At 33.2% G+C, this 17,954-nt stretch overlaps 1 protein-coding gene across 2 annotated transcripts; it reads left to right on the forward strand.

Annotated features, from left to right (window-relative positions):
• The first annotated feature begins 10,668 nt into the window (after window positions 1-10,668).
• On the forward strand, window positions 10,669-14,036 carry LOC21405192 (mediator of RNA polymerase II transcription subunit 10b). 2 transcript variants are annotated; one of them, XM_024161270.1, is made up of 6 exons: window positions 10,669-10,739; window positions 12,182-12,633; window positions 13,087-13,167; window positions 13,260-13,362; window positions 13,469-13,558; window positions 13,766-14,036. In XM_024161270.1, the coding sequence occupies exons 2-6, from the start codon at window positions 12,404-12,406 to the stop codon at window positions 13,832-13,834; spliced, it is 573 nt and encodes a 190-aa protein (XP_024017038.1). In that variant the 5' UTR covers window positions 10,669-10,739; window positions 12,182-12,403; the 3' UTR covers window positions 13,835-14,036. The 2 variants fall into 2 exon arrangements, with proteins under 2 accessions (XP_024017038.1, XP_024017039.1); XM_024161271.1 differs by having other exon boundaries at window positions 10,688-10,739; window positions 12,286-12,633.
• Window positions 14,037-17,954: the final 3,918 nt, after the last annotated feature.

Here is a 17,954-nt window from a genome sequence, read left to right on the forward strand (position 1 = left end):
AGGATTGGGTCTGGAAAATTTCATAAGTTTTTGACGTAGTTTTTATTTTATTTTATTTTTTAAATACGAAAAATAAAGAAATTGTAAAAAATAGAATATTCATAAAAAAACTGGTGCCGCTTATTGCACTAATTCCTAAAAATCGTATATTAATTTTAGAATGCAAAATACTAATAAAAATGTATATTTTTTTACCCATCCAGGCCCCTGAACGCCTCACTACTCGGGCCAGGGGCTCTTTAACAGTGTTTTACTTTTCTTTGTCATTTTTAAGGCTATTTTTTGTAGGCATGCCGAGAAAAATGTAAGGACCGTGTCTGCAAAATTTCATATTTTTTTGACGTTGTTTTTATTTTATTTTATTTTTCAAAGATGAAAAATAAAGAAAATTCTAAAAAATAGAATATTCGTCAAAAATAGTACCGCTTCATGCATTAATTCTTACAAATTGTATATTAATTTTGGAATACAAAACATAACTAAAAATCTAAATTGTTGACCCATCCCGGCCCCTGGGCGCCCCACTACAAGAGATGGGGGCTTTTGACAGCGTTTTACCTTTTTTTTATTTTTTTAGGCCATTTTTTACAGGCTTGCCCATAAAAATTTAAGGATCGTGTTTACAAAATTTCATAACTTTTTGACGTAGTTTTTATTTTATTTTATCTTTAAAATATGAAAAATAAAAAAAATCATAAAAAATAGAATATTCATAAAAAGATGGTGCCGCTTGGTGCATTAATTCTTAAAAATCATATATTAATTTTAGAATGTAAAAAATTAATAAAAACGTATATATTTGACCCATGCCGGCCCCTGGGCGCCCCACTTCGCGGGTTGGGGGCTTTTTAACAGCGTTTTACTTTTCTTTGTCATTTTTTGAGGCCATGTTTTACAGGCATGCCCAGAAAAATGTAAGGATCATGTATGCAAAATTTCATAATTTTTTACGTCATTTTTTATTTTATTTTATTATTTAAAGATGAAAATAAAGAAAATCATAAAAAAGAAAATATTCATATAAAAATAGTGCCGCTTCATGCATTAATTCTTAAAAATTGTATATTAATTTAAGAATGCAAAAAATAAAAAAGATGTAAATTTTTAGCCCACCCCGGCCCCTGGGCATCCCACTACAAGAGTCGGGAGATTTTTAAAAGCCTTTTACTTTTTTTTAATCATTTTTAGACCATTTTTTGTATGCATGCCCAAAAAAATGTAAAGATCATGTCTACAAAATTTTATAATTTTTTAACGTAATTTATATTGTATTTTATTTTTCAAAAAAAAAATAAAGAGAATCATTAAAAATGGAATATTCATCAAAAAATGGTGTCGTTTGTTGTATTAATTCCTTAAAATTGTATTTTTGACTCATCCCGGCCCCTGAGCGCCCTACTACATGGTCCGGGGGCTTTTTAAGTGCATTTTATTTTTTTTATTATTTTTTGAGGCCATTTTTTGTAGGCATACCTAGAAAAATATAAGGATCGTGTCTGCAAAATTTCATAATTTTTTTATGTCGTTTTTATTTTAATTTATTTTTTAAAGACGAAAAATAAAAAAAATCATAAAAAATAAAATATTCGTAAAAAAATAGTGCTGCTACATGCATTGATTCTTAAAAAATGTATATTAATTTTAGAATGCAAAACATAACTAAAACTATAAATTTTGTGCCCATCCCTACCCCTGGGCACCCCACTACAAAAGTCGGGGACTTTTTACGAGCGTTTTGCTTTTTTTAATTATTTTTTGAGACCATTTTTTACAGGCATGCCGAGAAAAATGGAAGGATCGTGTATGCAAAATTTTCTAATTTTTTAACGTCATTTATATTTTATTTTATGTTTCAAAAATGAAAAATAGATAAAAGCATAAAAAATAGAATATTCATCAAAAAATGGTGTCGCTTGTTGCATTAATTCCTTAAAATTGTACATTAATTTTAAAATGCAAAACATAAATAAAAATGTAAATTTTTTGCCCATCCCAGCCCCTTGGGCGCCCCACTATGCAGGCCAGGGGCTATTTGACAGTGATTTTTTTTTTTTGCCATTTTTAGCAGGCATGCCCAGAAAAATGTATGGATCGTGTTGGAAAAATTTCATAATTTTTTAACGCCATTTTTATTTTATTTTCTTTTTCAAAGATGAAAAATAAAAAAAATCATAGAAAATAGAATATTCATCAAAAAATATTGCCGCTTGTTGCATTAATTCTGAAAAATCGTATGTTAATTTTTGAATGCAAAACATAAATTAAAATGTAAATTTTTTACCCATTTCATCCCCTGGGCGCACCACTACCCGGGCTGGGGGCTTTTTAACAGTGTTTTACTTTATTTTGTCATTTTTTGAGGCCATTTTTTGCAGGTATGCCCAGAAAAATATGAGGATCGTGTCTGCAATATTTCATAATTTTTTGACGTCATTTTTATTTTATTTTATTTTTCAAAAATAAAAAATAGAAGAAAATCATAAAAAATAAAGTACTCGTCAAAAAATAGTGCCGCTTCATGCATTAATTCCTAAAAATTGCATGTTAATTTTAGAATGTAAAACATAAATAAAAACGTAAATTTATGACCCATCTTGGCCCAAGGGCGACCCCACTACAAGGGTCGGGGGCTTTTTAAGAGCATTTTACTTTTTTGTCACTTTTTAAGACCATTTTTGTAAGCATGTCCCAAAAAATTTAAGGATCGTGTTTGCAAAATTTTATAATTTTTTAACGTCGTTCAAATTTTATTTTATTTTTTAAAGACGAAAAATAAAGAAAATCATAAAAAATAGAATATTCATCAAAAAATACTGCCGCTTCATGCATTAATTTTGAAAAATTGTATATTAATTTTAGAATGTAAAACATAAATAAAAATATAAATTTTTGACCGATCCTGGCCCCTGGGCGCCCCACTACAAGGGTCGGGGGCTTTTTAAGAGCGTTTTACTTTTTTTTTTGTCTTTTATGGAGACCACTTTTTGCAGGCATGCTCGGAAAAATGTAAGGATCATGTCTGTAAAAGTTTATACGGTTTTAACGTCGTTTAGATTTTATTTTATTTTTGAAAGACAAAAAATAAAGAAAATCATAAAAAATAGAATATTAATCAAACAATGGTGCTGCTTGTTGCATTAAATTTTAAAATTTGTATATTAATTTTAGAATGCAAAGATAAAAAAATGTGAATTTTTGACCCATCATGTCCCCTCGGTGCCCCACTATGCGGGCCGCGGGCATTTTAACAGGATTTTACTTTTCTTTGTCATTTTTTGAGGCTATTTTTTGTAGGCATGATAAAAAAATGTAAGGATCGTGTCTGCAAAATTTCATAATTTTTTAACTTTATTTTTATTTTATTTTATTTTTCAAAGACAAAATACAAAGAAAATCATAAAAAAATGAAATATTCATCAAAAAATGGTGCCACTTGTTGCATTAATTCTTAAAAATGGTATATTAATTTTAGAATCCAAAACATAGATAAAACTCTATATTTTTTACCCATCGAGGCCCTTGGTCGCCCAGTACCCGTGCCGAGGGCTTTTTGATAGCGTTTTACCTTTTTTGTCATTTTTTTAGGTCATTTTTTGCAGACTTGCACAGAAAAATGTTAGGATTGTGTATGTAAAATTTCATAACTGTTTCACATCAATTTTATTTTTTAAAGACAAAAAATAAAGAAAATCATAAAAAATAGAATATTCATCAAAAAATCATGCCGCTTCTTCCATTAATTCTTAAAAATCGTTTATTAATTTTAGAATACAAAACATAAATATAAATGTAAATTTTTGACACATCCCGGCCCCTGGGCGCCCCACTTTGCGGGCCAAGGGCTTTTTAACTGCGTTTTTCTTTTTTTTTTTTGTCAGTTTTTTAGGCCATTTTTAGCAGGCATGCCAAGACAAATGTAAGCATTGTGACTGTAAAATTTCAAAATTTTTTAACGTCAATTTTATTTTATTTTCTTTTTCAAAGATGAAAAATAAAGAAAATCATAAAAAATAGAATATTCATCAAAAAATGGTGCCACTTGTTGCACTAATTTTTGACGATCGTATATTAATTTTATAGTGTAAAACATAAATAAACATGTAAATGTATGACCTATCCCGCTCCCTGGACGCCCCCACTACGCGGGGCGGGAGCTTTTTAACAGCGTTTTACTTTTTTTTTGTCATTCTTTGATGCCATTTTTTGCACACATGCCCAGAAAAATATAAAGATTGGGCCTGCAAAAGTTCATGATTTTTTTACGTGCTTTTTATTTCAATTTCTTTTTCAAAGATGAAAAATAATGAAAATAATAAAAAATAGAATATTCATCGAAAAATGGTGCCGCTTATTCCATTAATTCCTGAAAATCATATATTAATTTTAGAATGACAAACATAAATAAGAATACAAATTTTTGACGCATCCTGGCCCCTGTGCGCCCCACTACGCAGGTTGGCAAATTTTTGACAGCATTTTACTTTTCTTTGTCATTTTTTCAGGCTCTTTTTAACAGGCATGCTAAAAAAAATGTAAGGATCATGTCTATAAAATTTTTAAATTTGTTTACGTAGTTTTTATTTTATTTTATTTTTGACAGACGTAAAATAAAAAAAATCATAAAAAATAGAATATTCATCAAAAAATAGTGGTGCTTCATGCATTAATTCTTAAAAATTGTATATTAATTTTAGAATGTAAAACATAAATAAATATATAAATTTTTGACCCACCCCGGCCCCTGAGTGCCCTATTACGTGGGTCGAAGGCTTTTTTTACAGCGTTTTACTTATTTTCATCATTTTTTGCAGGCATGCTCAGAAAAATGTAAGGATCGTGTATGCAAGATTTCATAATTGTTTGACGTTTATTTTATTTTATTTTATTTTTCAAAGATGAAAAATAAGGAAAATCGTAAAAAATATAATATTCATCAAAATATGGTGCTGCTTGTTGTATTAATTTCTAAAAATTATATATTAAGTTTTGAATGCAAAACATAAATAAAAATTTAAAATTTTGACCCATTCCGTCCCCTGAGCGCACTACTACGTGGGTCGGGGGCTTTTTAACAGCGTTTTACTTTTTTCTTTTGGTCTTTTTTTAAGGCCATTTCTTGCAGACATGCCCAGAAAAATGTAAGGAACGTGTCTGCAAAAGTTCATAATTTTTTGACGTCGTTTGTATTATATTTTATTTTTCAAAGATGAAATATAAAGAAAATCATAAAAAAGAGAATATTTGTCCAAAAATGGTGCTTCTTCAGGCATTAATTGCTAAAAATTGTATATTAATTTTAGAATGAAAAACATAAATAAAAATATAAATTTTTTACCCATCCCGGCCCTTGGGCGCCCCACTACGCCCGCCGGGGGCTTTTTAAGAGCGGCTTTTTTTTTTTAAGAGCGGTTTTCTTTTTTTACCATTTTTTGAGACCAGTTTTTGTGGACATGCCCAGAAAAATGTACGAGACGTGTCTGCAAAATTTCATAATTTTTTAATGTCATTTTTATTTTATTTTATTTTTCAAAAATGAAAAAAAAAAGAAAATCACAAAAAAATGGAATATTCATCAAAAAATGGTGCGGCTTATTGCATTAATTCCTAAAAATCATATATTAATTTCAGAATGTAAAACATAAATAAAAATGTAACTTTTTATACCATAGCGGCCCCTAGGCGCCCCACTACGCGGGTCCGGAGTGTTTTAACAGCATTTCACTTTTCTTTATCATTTTTTGAGGACATTTTTTACAGGCATGCCCAGAAAAAATATAAGGATTGTGTCTGCAAAATTTCAAAATTTTTTGACGTTGTTTATATTATATTTTATTTTTTAAACGCGAAAAATAAAGAAAATCACAAAAATAGAATATTAGTCAAAAAAATGGCGCTGCTTCATGCATTAATTCCTAAAAATTGTATATTAATTTTATAATGCAAAACATAAATAAAAATGTAATTTAGTTACCCATCCCGGCCCCTGGGCGCCCCACTACGCCGGCCCGGGACTTTTTGACTGTGTTTTACTTTTTCTTGTCATTTTTTAAGGCCATATTTTCCAGGCATGCCCAGAAAAATGTAAGGATCGTGTATGAAAAATTTCATAATTGTTTGACGTCAATTTTATTTTATTTTATTTTTCAACTACAAAAAATAAAAAATATCTTAAAAAAATATAATATTCATAAAAAATGGTGTCGCTTGTTGCATTAATTTTTAAAAATTATATATTAATTTTAGATTGCAAAACATAAATAAAAATATAAAGTTTTGACCCATCCCGGCTCCTGGGCGCCCTACTACGTAGGTCGGGGGCTTTTTGACAGCGTTTTGCTTTTTTTTGGGTCATTTTTAAGGACTTTTTTTTTGCAGGCATGCCCTGACAAATGTAAGGATCGTGTATGCAAAATTTCATAATAGTTTGACATCAATTTTATTTTATTTTATTTTTCAAAGGTGAAAAATAAAGAAAAACATAAAAAATAGAATATTCATCAAAAAATGGTGCTGCTTGTTGCATTAATTCTTAAAAATCGTATATTAATTTTAGAATGTAAAACATAACTAAAAATATAAATTTTTGACCCATCATGTCCCCTGGGTGCCCCACTACGCAACCGGAGGCTTTTTCACAGTGTTTTACTTTTTTTTTATATCATTTTTTGAGGCCATTTTTTTGCAGACATGCCTAGAAAAATGCCAGAAAAGGAAGCCTAAGTTGTGCCCATTCAGAATTTCTGCGGTGAGCTATTCCTAAGTGCAAATTGTTCCTTTTTTGGTTGTTGGCACTTTTGCCTCTTGATTTTAACAAAATTAGCAAGTTGCCTCTTAAACTTTAAATTGTTGCAAATTACCTCGTGAAATTAATAGAATGCTGTATAGTGCTTCCAAATTGATGAATGATTTTAGACTTTTGAATGAAATATCCCCATGCTCATGACATAACATGCTCTAATTTTCATCCAAAGGTTCAACCTCTTCCTTTGTATGAGCCCACATGACTTGTATGAATGTGTTTCCCCCTGAAGTTTAATAGTTGTTATTGATTTGGTGGTACTCTATAACACTTTGTTAAATTTACGGGTAATTTATGAAAAGTAATGGTTTAAGGGATAACCTACCCATCATGAAAAGTTCTAGAGCAAACATGCCAACTAAACCCAAACCCTTTTTTTTTCTCTTTTTTTCCATAGAAATGCGTATGCTAGGTTAAACTTTGTTGGCATGTGTTTAAGAGAAAGGAGACTTATTAGAAGAAAACAACCACTTTACCTGTATACCATGTACAATTACACAGTGATCTAGAATATATGGCAGTTATATACATAAAAATGCTTCAGAAAACAGGAAAAAAAAAAAGAGCATGACAAAGAAAGCATAGATGAAAATATGTGATAGTAAGATAAGAATGAAGTTACAGTAGTAGCTCAAGCTTCTGTATGGATTATTATTATTATTATTATGAAATATCTCAAGTGCTTGAATGATTTCAATTTTAGTGTTGATAACAGGATGAAACAACACTAATCTGGTTCTCTCGCGGACAAGAAAAGAACCTAAAATTGTTTTCAGTTTCAAGGATTATCCCTGGACAAAGAATTGTGAGTCAAACAATCCCATTCTGTTAAAGTAATTAATATTGTTTTGTTTTAATTTTACTGCTTTGAGCATAGTTAGATTAGATAAGCCTTTTCTGGTTGACATGTTTTTCTTTTTCTTTTTCTTTATAGGTTGTGTTTAGAAGATACTTGCGGCCCGAAAAAGATTACTTGTCATTTTCTCTTCTATATTATAACGGTGAAAGATCACTTGATCAGGTAAGTATAACTTTGCTTCTCTATCTGTTTATGTTAATGTAAGACTGATAAAATGTTTAGGAGTATGTTTGGTAGGAAAGAAAAGTAGAAGGATGGAAGAAAGTGGAGGAATTTTGGGAGGGAAAATGGAAATGTAGGTTGTTTGGTAGAAGAGAAAAGAAAAAGGAAGAGAAAATGTTGATCAGGTCATTGATTAAGCATATGTGTTCTATTTGGCTAAGCTGATTGGAATTATGAAGCTAGGCATTAATATTGCTCCGAGCATTATTTCCCATCATAGTTAATTAGCACTAATTATTTGTAATTAGGTAAACTAAAAATCAATGCTTTATATGCCAAATGTTATTTGTGCAGGGCTTCTATCTTATAGGTAGCCATATATTTACTGTGAATTAGGCTTATTTATGTATATACTTGTCCAATCGTACACCATATAGGCTTCAAGTGGTTTTTTCTTCTAAGAATATTTAAAGCTTCAATTCCAATCTCTCAAGGCTCAAACCAACCTTACCTAACCTAAAGACCAAAAAACTTACACTTCAACCAGGAGAAGATACATGAGGTTATATTTCTTTTATAATAATTTTGGACAACAACACTAATCTCAACTATTGCATCAATTTTGAGTTGTAATTTTTTTTATTGAAAAATACAATCTTTTATTATTAAAGTGTGTCAGTCCTTAAACCAACTGCCACCAATAAATAAATAATAACCCAAAATTAATTTTAAAAAATGAGATTAAAGTTAGTGTTCTAAACGTTATTCTTTCCTTAGTTATTATTAAGCTTTTACCCGCCTCCCTTGTGGAACTTGCTAGTAATCTATTTGCCAAATAAGTTGAGCAACTATCTCGTCAAACAAAGCTTGTGATATTGTTTATATATAAGTATCGTTAATTTCTAACCTACTTTGGAATCATGTTCTCTTACAAGTTTTCCTGGCCAGCCTAAAGCCACCTTTCTGTTCTATTCAAGCGTACTTGTTTGACCAGCCCATGCAGGCCCAACGAGTCTACAGCACAACGGGAACAACGGAGTGCATCATTCTTATATATATAACATTGGCAATTTACCCAACCATAGAAACAACAAAAGGAGTGCATCATTCTGCATCTCCTTCCGTGGCAGACGCGTAACAATGTCATGATAACCATATATAGTTTTTGCTTCTGCCATGTATCGAAATTCAAAGTGACAGACCAATAAAGGAAATCTAAAGTACTTACAGCCCAACGGGAACAACGGTGGGAAACTTTCTGTTCTGAGTGAGTTGCTTGCCGTTGTCAATCTGTTCCCACCAAGTCAACCTATTGTAGATGCCATGATCATCGGCAAACGGGGTTACTTTTTTCCAATGAAAGAACTGGTATGTAACCTGAAGGAAAGAACAAAAAGAAAGAAATCAATCACACTATCTGCCAATATAACACAGAACTAGATTGAATGAGAAGCCACAGAAGGAAAAAACAAAGAAGAACTAACACGAACTTCATTCTCTAGCTTGATGATGCTGGAGAACATTAATTTTAAAAGAGTCCCTTATTTGTTTTGATGAAAATTTTGTGGTCATGAAGATTTTTGGGTAAATAGGACCAATAGTGGAATTTTACTTGCTTCAAAATGAGAGTTTAAATTGGAGTCTGTTAGAAGCTGTAAAATTAAAGGAATTAAATGGTGAAATCTATTGGAAAAGGAAAATTTTATTGAAGAACAAAGTATGAGAATCTCATTACAATGGCATAAGACACCAAGACTACAAACATAAGTTCTTGCAATTCCATCCAAAAAAATAGTTCTTGCAAGCATATTTATCTACACACACGGATTAATGCCTACTACGGATTAAAAATGGAAACCCTAACGAGCACATTTTTCATTTTTTTGCGCATTCAGTAAAGGATGTAACACAAAAAACCCAAAAATTTGGGGACAAATCAGAAGCAAATTTTGAAATACTAAGATTAATGGAGTACTTATAGCAAAACATGCTTAAGAGGGCTGAGGTTGACCGGCGAAACTCGGGAGAGGAGACCGGAAGAACAGGGAGACCAGCGAACGGAGGAGATTGGAATGGAGCGCAAACTGGGAGACCAGCGAACGGTGAACGGAGAACGGAGCGTAGACTGGCGAGAGAGAGGAGCGAGAAAGGAGAGAGAGAGGAGCGAGAAAGGAGAGAGAGAGAACGGGGAGTGATGGACCTTGCAAGAGGTTCAGTCACGAGAGAGAAAAGAGCGGGGAGTGATGGAGATGAGATGGGTAGATGGGGATTATTTAGTTTCAACGAAGGTAAAATGGGAATACAAATTTTTCATTAATGTGAAAGAAAGGAATTCCCGCGTAAGTTAAAATCTAAAGCACCCAACTTACTGCTTCGTAAAAACAACTTAATTGAAGAAATACTTATTTTGATTCTTATTAAACAATAAAAACAGCTTAAACTGAAAGAAAAAAAAAATACTTTTAAGGGTCCAAAATCAATACCAAACTAAGCCATAAATTCCAATCGCAGCTCGTAAATTTCACATTACCACATATTACGATAATCATGAACCCACCTTATTCGGTGTTATTTACTTCCCCAAGAAAGTCATATTAACCTCTCACCCATTTCTTCCCAGCCCCGCCGCCCCTGCCCTCTCTAGTCCAGCTTGGTCGAATCTCTTCCGTCGACCACGCCGCCGCCGCCCTCCGATCCACGACGCCGTCGCCGCCTTCCGATTAACGACGCCGTCGCCGCCTTCCGATCCACCACGCAGTCGCCGGACATAGCCCTAACCTCTCTGTCACCCATCTCTTCATCGACCCAGCCGCCACTCTCTCGCCTCTCTCTCGTCTAGCAGCTGGCACCGCTCTCACGCCGCCGCCGCCTTCCGATCCACCACGCCGTTGCCGGACTTTCATCTACCGCACCGCCAGAGTATGATTCCTTTCTTCTTCTTTTTTTTTTCTCATAGAATCCCACAAGGCTGAGATTTCAAGCTTACCAAACTAGAGAAATAATTATTTGAGGATTTAAAGCTCGACTTGAAAATTTTTCTTCCGGAATTTTTGAAAATGATTTCCTTGCGCTGTGATTTGTATGAGTGCACACAGTGGCGCCGTTTCTTGTAGAGATGAAGATTATATTTGAATTGTGTGATTGAATCCACTAATTTTCACCACAAAATATTTACTCAAAATAAAAATCTAGAACTGTAACAAAATCTAAATATCTAGAACTGTAACAAAATCCAAATGGGCTTTTCCTATCTAATCCTCCGTTTCTATTTTATTAAACTTCAAAACAAATCCAAAAGTCCAGAAAATGATAAAGAGGATAACAAATAGATAAACACAAGCAAGTAGTTCTTAATGTTGTTACAGTTCTAGATTTTTATTTTGAGTAAATGCTTTTGTGGTGAAAATTAGTGGATTCAATCACACAATTCAAACAGTTTGCAAAGGAATAACAATCAAACAATTAACGAAAGAGAAGAATAACGACACACAGAATTTACCCAGGTTGGGACTCTCAATGTGAGATCCTACGTCATGCAATTATGGTGTTTTTGCCTACTATGTTCAATCACAAGTGATTACAAGAATGATACAAGAGTCCTCTCAAGAATCCCTAAAGCCACAAAGTTTCAATATCTCAATCCTCACTCACTTGTTGTCTCCAATACAATTGTTCTCTCACAATCCCAATTGAAGCATTAGACGTTTCTCTAGGTTTCCTAACCCTTATATACCACCCAAAGCCCTTTGTGAAGTCTCCAAGGCGAGCCCTAGTCGAATTGGTCAGTTTCCCAAATCAGAGAAAGAAAAATCGGCCAAAAAACGCAACTTCTGCACAGCCCGCATTCGAACTACCGCCGCAGCGCTGACCCTTGTGTAAACAGGCGCCAGGGCCTGCTAAACCAGCTGCGGCGCCGATCTCCTTGTCCCACAAGCAAGGAACCATCCTTGCTCCTGTCGTTGCACCGTTTTTCGTTACGATCAAATTATAGACATTCCTCACAGCTTTATATTTTTTATTGGACAGTTATTTGTATGAGTCATGTCATGTTCGATGGAATTTATCCAAAGTTTTAGGCATTATCCTTACGTTAAATCTCTGATGCTTTCAGTGGGGTTTATTAGCGTGTGTTATTTTTTTTTCCACTTTAAGTACTGTAATCTCTCTAGTCAATTACGCTTAATGATATGTGAAAAGTGTTTTGGTATTTTTGGAGGTTTGGGTTCCATAAAAGTATATCCTGGATGCCAAGACTCCCTCGAATGAGCCTACTACATGTCCTTTTTTTTATTAGTCATGGGTCCGTAAGAGATTTGCTCATATAGATGAGTTACAATAATGGTGCTTTTTTTTTTCATCAGATATACAAATACTTAGGGAGGGGTAGACAAAGAATTACGTGGACCGAAGTAGTTAGGAAATATATTTTAGATCTAGGCGCTCAGGAAAGTTTGATTTTGAACAGAGCTGCGTGGAAAAGTGAAATTCATATAGCCGACACCAATTAAGTTGGGATTAAGGCTTGTTGTTGTTGTTGTTGTATACGGATACTTCTTTTTTGGAGGTGTGAAGTGGAGTTTTAGATGGATGCATCGCAAAGTACATCAACAGGGACTGGTGGGAGTAGTGGAAATGGAATGATGGTTTCTCCGGCGAATGATAATGCTACAATGGCCACAGTTGTGGACGATCCAAAGCAGAACTTGAACCAAGTCATCAACTCTACACAGAAAAATTTGGGCCTTCTTCACCAGCTCTACCTCACTGTCTCTTCCTTCAATGCAGCCAGTCAGCTGCCCCTTCTCCAACGCCTGTATTTCCTGCCTCCCCTTATCTCTGTTTTGCTCTGTTTTCTTAAATTTATGTTTAGTAGTGTTGGGATCCCATATTTTTGATACCAACAATGAGTCACATTTTCATTGGTAGATGCAACTTTTTAACATAATTGACGTGAAAATTTTTTAAGTACATGACAATTTAAGAATGAAAACTCATGTGCCACATCAATTGATTTTAAAGAGTTAGGGATAAAAGGTGGAATCCCTACTAGTTTTCATTTACTTTTCATAATCTGAAAATTTGAGCTTTGATTAGTCTTATTACGTTAATAAAATTGTAGCAAGTCTCTTGTTTTGTAGCTTTGTTTTGTGTTTTTATGTCAGTATTGTTTTTTGGGTGTGAATAAAATTGCAGTGGGTCTCTCGTTTTGTAGCTTTGTTTAGTGTTCTTATGTTAAGATGGTTTTTTGGGTGTGAATAAATTGCAGCAATTCTCTCGTTTTGGAGCTTGACAACATGGTTAAGTTGTCAGAGAAATGCAATATTCAGGTTCCAATGGAAGTTCTCAAGTAAGTTCATTGGGGTGTTTTTTCTGGTTCTTTTGATTGGCCTTTTCTTATTTCTTTTCTGATATTCATTTTGTTTGTTGCTTCTTTTGCAGTCTGATTGATGATGGGAAGAATCCCGATGAGTTTACAAGGGATGTGATAAATAGCTGCATTTCTAAAAACCAGATCACCAAAGGGAAAACTGATGCCTTCAAGGTGACATTTTTTCAACGGATTTTATGTCTTTTAGGCATTTGTTTGGTTTCTAATCAAGTTCTTTTCCCTAGTTTGTTTTTCGTAAAATTTGCTTTTGTTTTTCTAGGGTCTACGTAAGCATCTTCTAGAGGAACTGGAGCAGACATTTCCTGATGAAGTCGAATCTTATAGGGAGATTCGAGCTGCTTCTGCTGCTGTAAGTTATATTCTATTGATCTTACTAATATCTTTTTAAAGAACTAATTAACATATCCTTTTCATAAATGCGTTTCAATTCATTCGTTTCTTCATGCTGTCAAAGTTACAACAACCCCCTTTCATTGCAATTGCAGATTCAAGCAACACTGTCATTATTGCTATACATATTTTTCTTTATTATGTCACACCTTTTCGTGCAATGCAGGAATTGAAACGCCAACAAGCACAAAGCATGATGCCCAATGGAGATATGAAGGTTAAATCTGAGCTTTAAGTATATGGTTTATGGATGTATCTCAACGTCCACTTACAATGTATGTAGTCCTAGGAGTTGTTTATAGAAGGCTAGAGGGATAAATTCGTGTATCATTGAATTGTCTGTTGCTCAACTCAGGACACAGGGTGACGAAAACATGAGAATGTAATAACTTTTGAACATCTTCTTATAATACAAATGACATGGTGTTCGCTAGTCACAAAAGACACAAGTCTGTTTATGTAGTGTTGTTGGGTACTAAACAGACTTACCATCAAAAAGTGTGTAATATGATATGTTATTTTTATTTTTACTCAAATGTATAATGCTATTTGAATTTTGAAACGCTAGACGTTTGGTTCATGGATTACAACCATGTGATTAGAACCATTTTCAATTTACGTGTATTTTTTGTGAGAGAAAATACTGTAGCGAATCACGAACCATGATTCGAATCAGAGAGCGAATCTAGGTACCAAATATTTTCAATAATTGTTAAGCTTTAAAAGTTGTAAAAGTAAATTTTTATATTTAAAATAATTAAAAAATATAAAAATTTCAATGATTATATGAAAAAGTGAATATTTTAACTAATAGTAATTAAATGTTAAATTTTTCATGTGTTATACTTAGTGAGAAATTTAGTACAATAAATAGTTTTGCATTAGAGAGTGTTTTTTGCACTCAGATGTAAAATTTATAATTAACACATCCATTATAGTATTGTATTACATGCTCTAATGTTAAAATTTTTAGCTGAAATCTTATTCAGTGTGGTTGCTATCAGCGGAGTAGGCTTGAATGGTGAATCGACTTGCAATTTTGAGCAGGTTTTGAAGAGCCTTGATGCTCACTCAAACCCTTTGAAGCAGTCAAAACTCAACCTAGAAAGGAAACCTAGTTAAGGAGGGCAACTTTGACAATTCATTTTTAGGGTTTGATATAAGGTGACTAAGGCCTCAGTCATTTCATTGATTTGAGTTTATAATTCAAGTTTTGTTACAGTAAAAAATTTTCAAAAACAGTCACATCTAACTTTTTTACTACACTAAAAAGTTCTTACATAAAGTCACATATCAACTCGAATCAACGAACTAAACGGGCTCTAAAACTTTACAATCGGGTTGCAATTACTTTCTCACTCTTGCTTTATATTATTCGTGCTTATGTATTAAATTGTTGGATCTCATAATTTATGTTCAGCGGACTTCTAAATTTCCTAAAAACTCAGTATCAGTTTGAGACTGTGGTACCTCCCTACCTGGTATGGTAGTACTTGAGCATAAGATAGGATTATTTAGGACTATTTAAGCACCGTTCGTTCGAATTGTTAACTTGAGTTAAAAATCATTCAAGTTGTTAATGAGTTAAAAAATAAATTTATATGAGATGTAAAAATTAAATTTAAATTCTTATAAGAAGAAATATTGTGTTAAAAATTTGAGTTGTGATTCCAACTATTAAATCGAATAAGGACTTATTTCATTATTACAGCACTATCTCAGGCATCGTGGGAGTTTGAAAATTTTTCATTTGCTATGCTCTCAAGAGAAAGAATGTTGACACAAACGTGTCTTTCTTTCTCTTTTTTTTTTATTAGAAATTTTTTTAAATAAGATAAATCTTAATTGTGTGTGTGTGTGTGTTTTTTTTTTTTAAATTCTTTTCATACTTACATTTTAATAATGATACGAATTGCCACGCATGATGATGGTGTATTATGCAACGCTTTTAAAGATGAAAACCCATGGAGAACAACTGTATATCAAATTGAGTAAGAGTTTTTTATTTTTTTTTTAGGTTTTTAATGTCTTTCAATTTTCATGATCTGTATCATTGATCTAAATATATGTTTTATTAGTTTAGTTTAATTCAACTCAGTTTGAACAATGAGCACAGTTTAAACTCATGTTTAGTAAGCAAACAGATTGAATTATATTTTTCGTTTGAATTGAGTTAAACTGTCAAACTTAGAGTTTAACTCCGCCATTAAGTTCAACATTTCAAACCATTTTTAAACATAAAAAGATCATCACTCTCTTTTTTTTCACACCAACCAAACACAAATTTAAATTTTATTTTCTATTCAAATTAAAATTTTAACTGCACATCTAAATACCAATTTAAACTATACTGTTTGAATGTTTCTATTCAAATAAAAAAGTTTAAACTGACAAAATTTAAACTGGTGAACCAAACAGGGGCCTAATAAGATCGTGTTCCTAAAATAAATCCTGACTCCACTGGTACTTCGTTTACAGAAGAAGGACATCATGAGGAAGTTATCACTTCCTTGCATACATCATTTTATGTAAGCATACTAGGATAACCACACATGTTTATTAAATTATGAAAAAAAAAACCCTCCAAAACAAACGCCCGTTTTATTCGCTGATTCGAGTTTTTAATTTGAATTGAGATGTGGATTGAGATCTTTTTACTATAGTAAAAAAGTTAGATGTGACTATTTTTGAGAACTTTAGACCGCAACAAAACTCAAATTTTAAACTCGAATCGATGAAATGAACGGTGTCTAAAACAACCAAATAATAGTCACTTGATTAATAACTTTTAATAAAATTAATTTAATATTTTCCGATATATGGAAAGTATCTTATCTTTTAGGGGGTGTTCGTTTCGTGGATAGGGCTCAAATCAGCCCAACTCAAATTGTGAACGCAACCCCAAGTAAGCGTTCGGCAGACTCAACTCGAAATCAAATTCGAGTTACAACTCGAATTACTCGTGCATATGGGGAATTCAACTACCCCCTCCAATTCCATTAACTCGAACCTTTCTCTACAGTTCCCCTCCATGTGATGGTCTCGACTTTTTCCTCCAGATTCCTTTGCGCTCCTAACCGTTACTCTCTTTCTCCTCCTTTGAGAAACTGCTCTCTCTACTCTCGACTCCCATCGTTCACAGAGATTCGCTGCCAAAGAAAATTTTTCCCCTCTGGTGGTGAATTATATTCGCAGATTTGTTTCTTCTTATGAGGGAGGAACCTTTTATTGCTTCTTCCCTCTGCCCAAAACAGCAAAAATAGCTGGAAAACGTAGTCCTCGACGACCACCGTTGGCCGTTCTTTTGGGTAGATGTACCTGCAACCGGTGACGTAATCCCCTGCACCACCATAATCAGTTGAGTTTTTTCCGCAGTCGGTATCGGTGGCGGAGAAATTTGGGTACGACATTGTCATCTAAATTGGGGTTTTTGCTGGAAGAGCACCCATATTCATCCACCGGATGCAACTCGGTAAATTTGCAGACCCTTTCTCTTTATTTTTCCATTTCATCCACCATTCTTCCGTTGAAATTGTATGTAGCCTATGTGATGGTTCCCGAATCGAATTCGGGTGCGGAAGCGTGGCGGGGAGGCGGATCATGTATAACAAAAATTTCATAAAACTTTTGAGATACTCTATAGATTATATTAATTTATGTACGAATAAATTAATCGCATTAATTTACATCAAGAACTCAATCTAAAAAAATACCTGGAAGCCGACTCGGATGATAACTTGAGTTCTTTGTCCACGAACAGTCCTTGCTCCAATCTTTGTGTTTAGAATACCAAAGTCTTCCACGTCAATTCCTTGATTCCACGTAGACGTGTGTGTGGGCACACGTGAGACAAAACAGGTTTCTTTAAACACTCGAATTTCCACAAACACCAACGCATGCACGATGTGGAATTTTTGGAGAAAAATATTTTTGCTCTCTTTTTCCTTTGAGAAGATCGGCCACAACTAATTTAGGGCTGAATAATGTTTCAAAAAATTGTGTCCACAATTTTCTATCATTCTCATATTTAAATAGTAGAAGTCAAACTTCAAAACAGAATCAAACCCCTATCTCCAATTTTGAATTTTGAACAACAAAATTTCCTCACATTATCCCTAATGTGGCCGGCCACTCTTAGGGTTTTCTAACCCTGTGTGTGGCACCAATTCTGATAGGGAAGGAAGAGAAAAATCATCCTTTATCCTGTAGTCCAATTTTGACTCAAATTTAAATTTCAATTTAAGTCAAACTTAAATTAATTTGAATTCTAAATTGACCAACTTATCAAATAAGTTTAAATGGATAAATCTAGATGTGTTCAAATTCAAATTTAAATAATCACATTATTTAAATAA

Source organism: Morus notabilis, unplaced genomic scaffold, assembly GCF_000414095.1.
Source record: "Morus notabilis unplaced genomic scaffold, ASM41409v2 Scaffold825, whole genome shotgun sequence".
Classification (NCBI taxonomy): Eukaryota; Viridiplantae; Streptophyta; class Magnoliopsida; order Rosales; family Moraceae; genus Morus; species Morus notabilis.

What these genes read in the sequence shown, in the direction of transcription:
- LOC21405192 (XM_024161270.1), top strand. Translation starts at nt 12,404, where the DNA reads ATGGATGCATCGCAAAGTACATCAACAGGGACTGGTGGGAGTAGTGGA. An exon ending in CTGCCCCTTCTCCAACGCCT is followed by an intron (nt 12,634 to 13,086) that starts GTATTTCCTGCC and finishes AATAAATTGCAG; the next exon opens with CAATTCTCTCGTTTTGGAGC. An exon ending in GTTCCAATGGAAGTTCTCAA is followed by an intron (nt 13,168 to 13,259) that starts GTAAGTTCATTG and finishes CTTCTTTTGCAG; the next exon opens with TCTGATTGATGATGGGAAGA.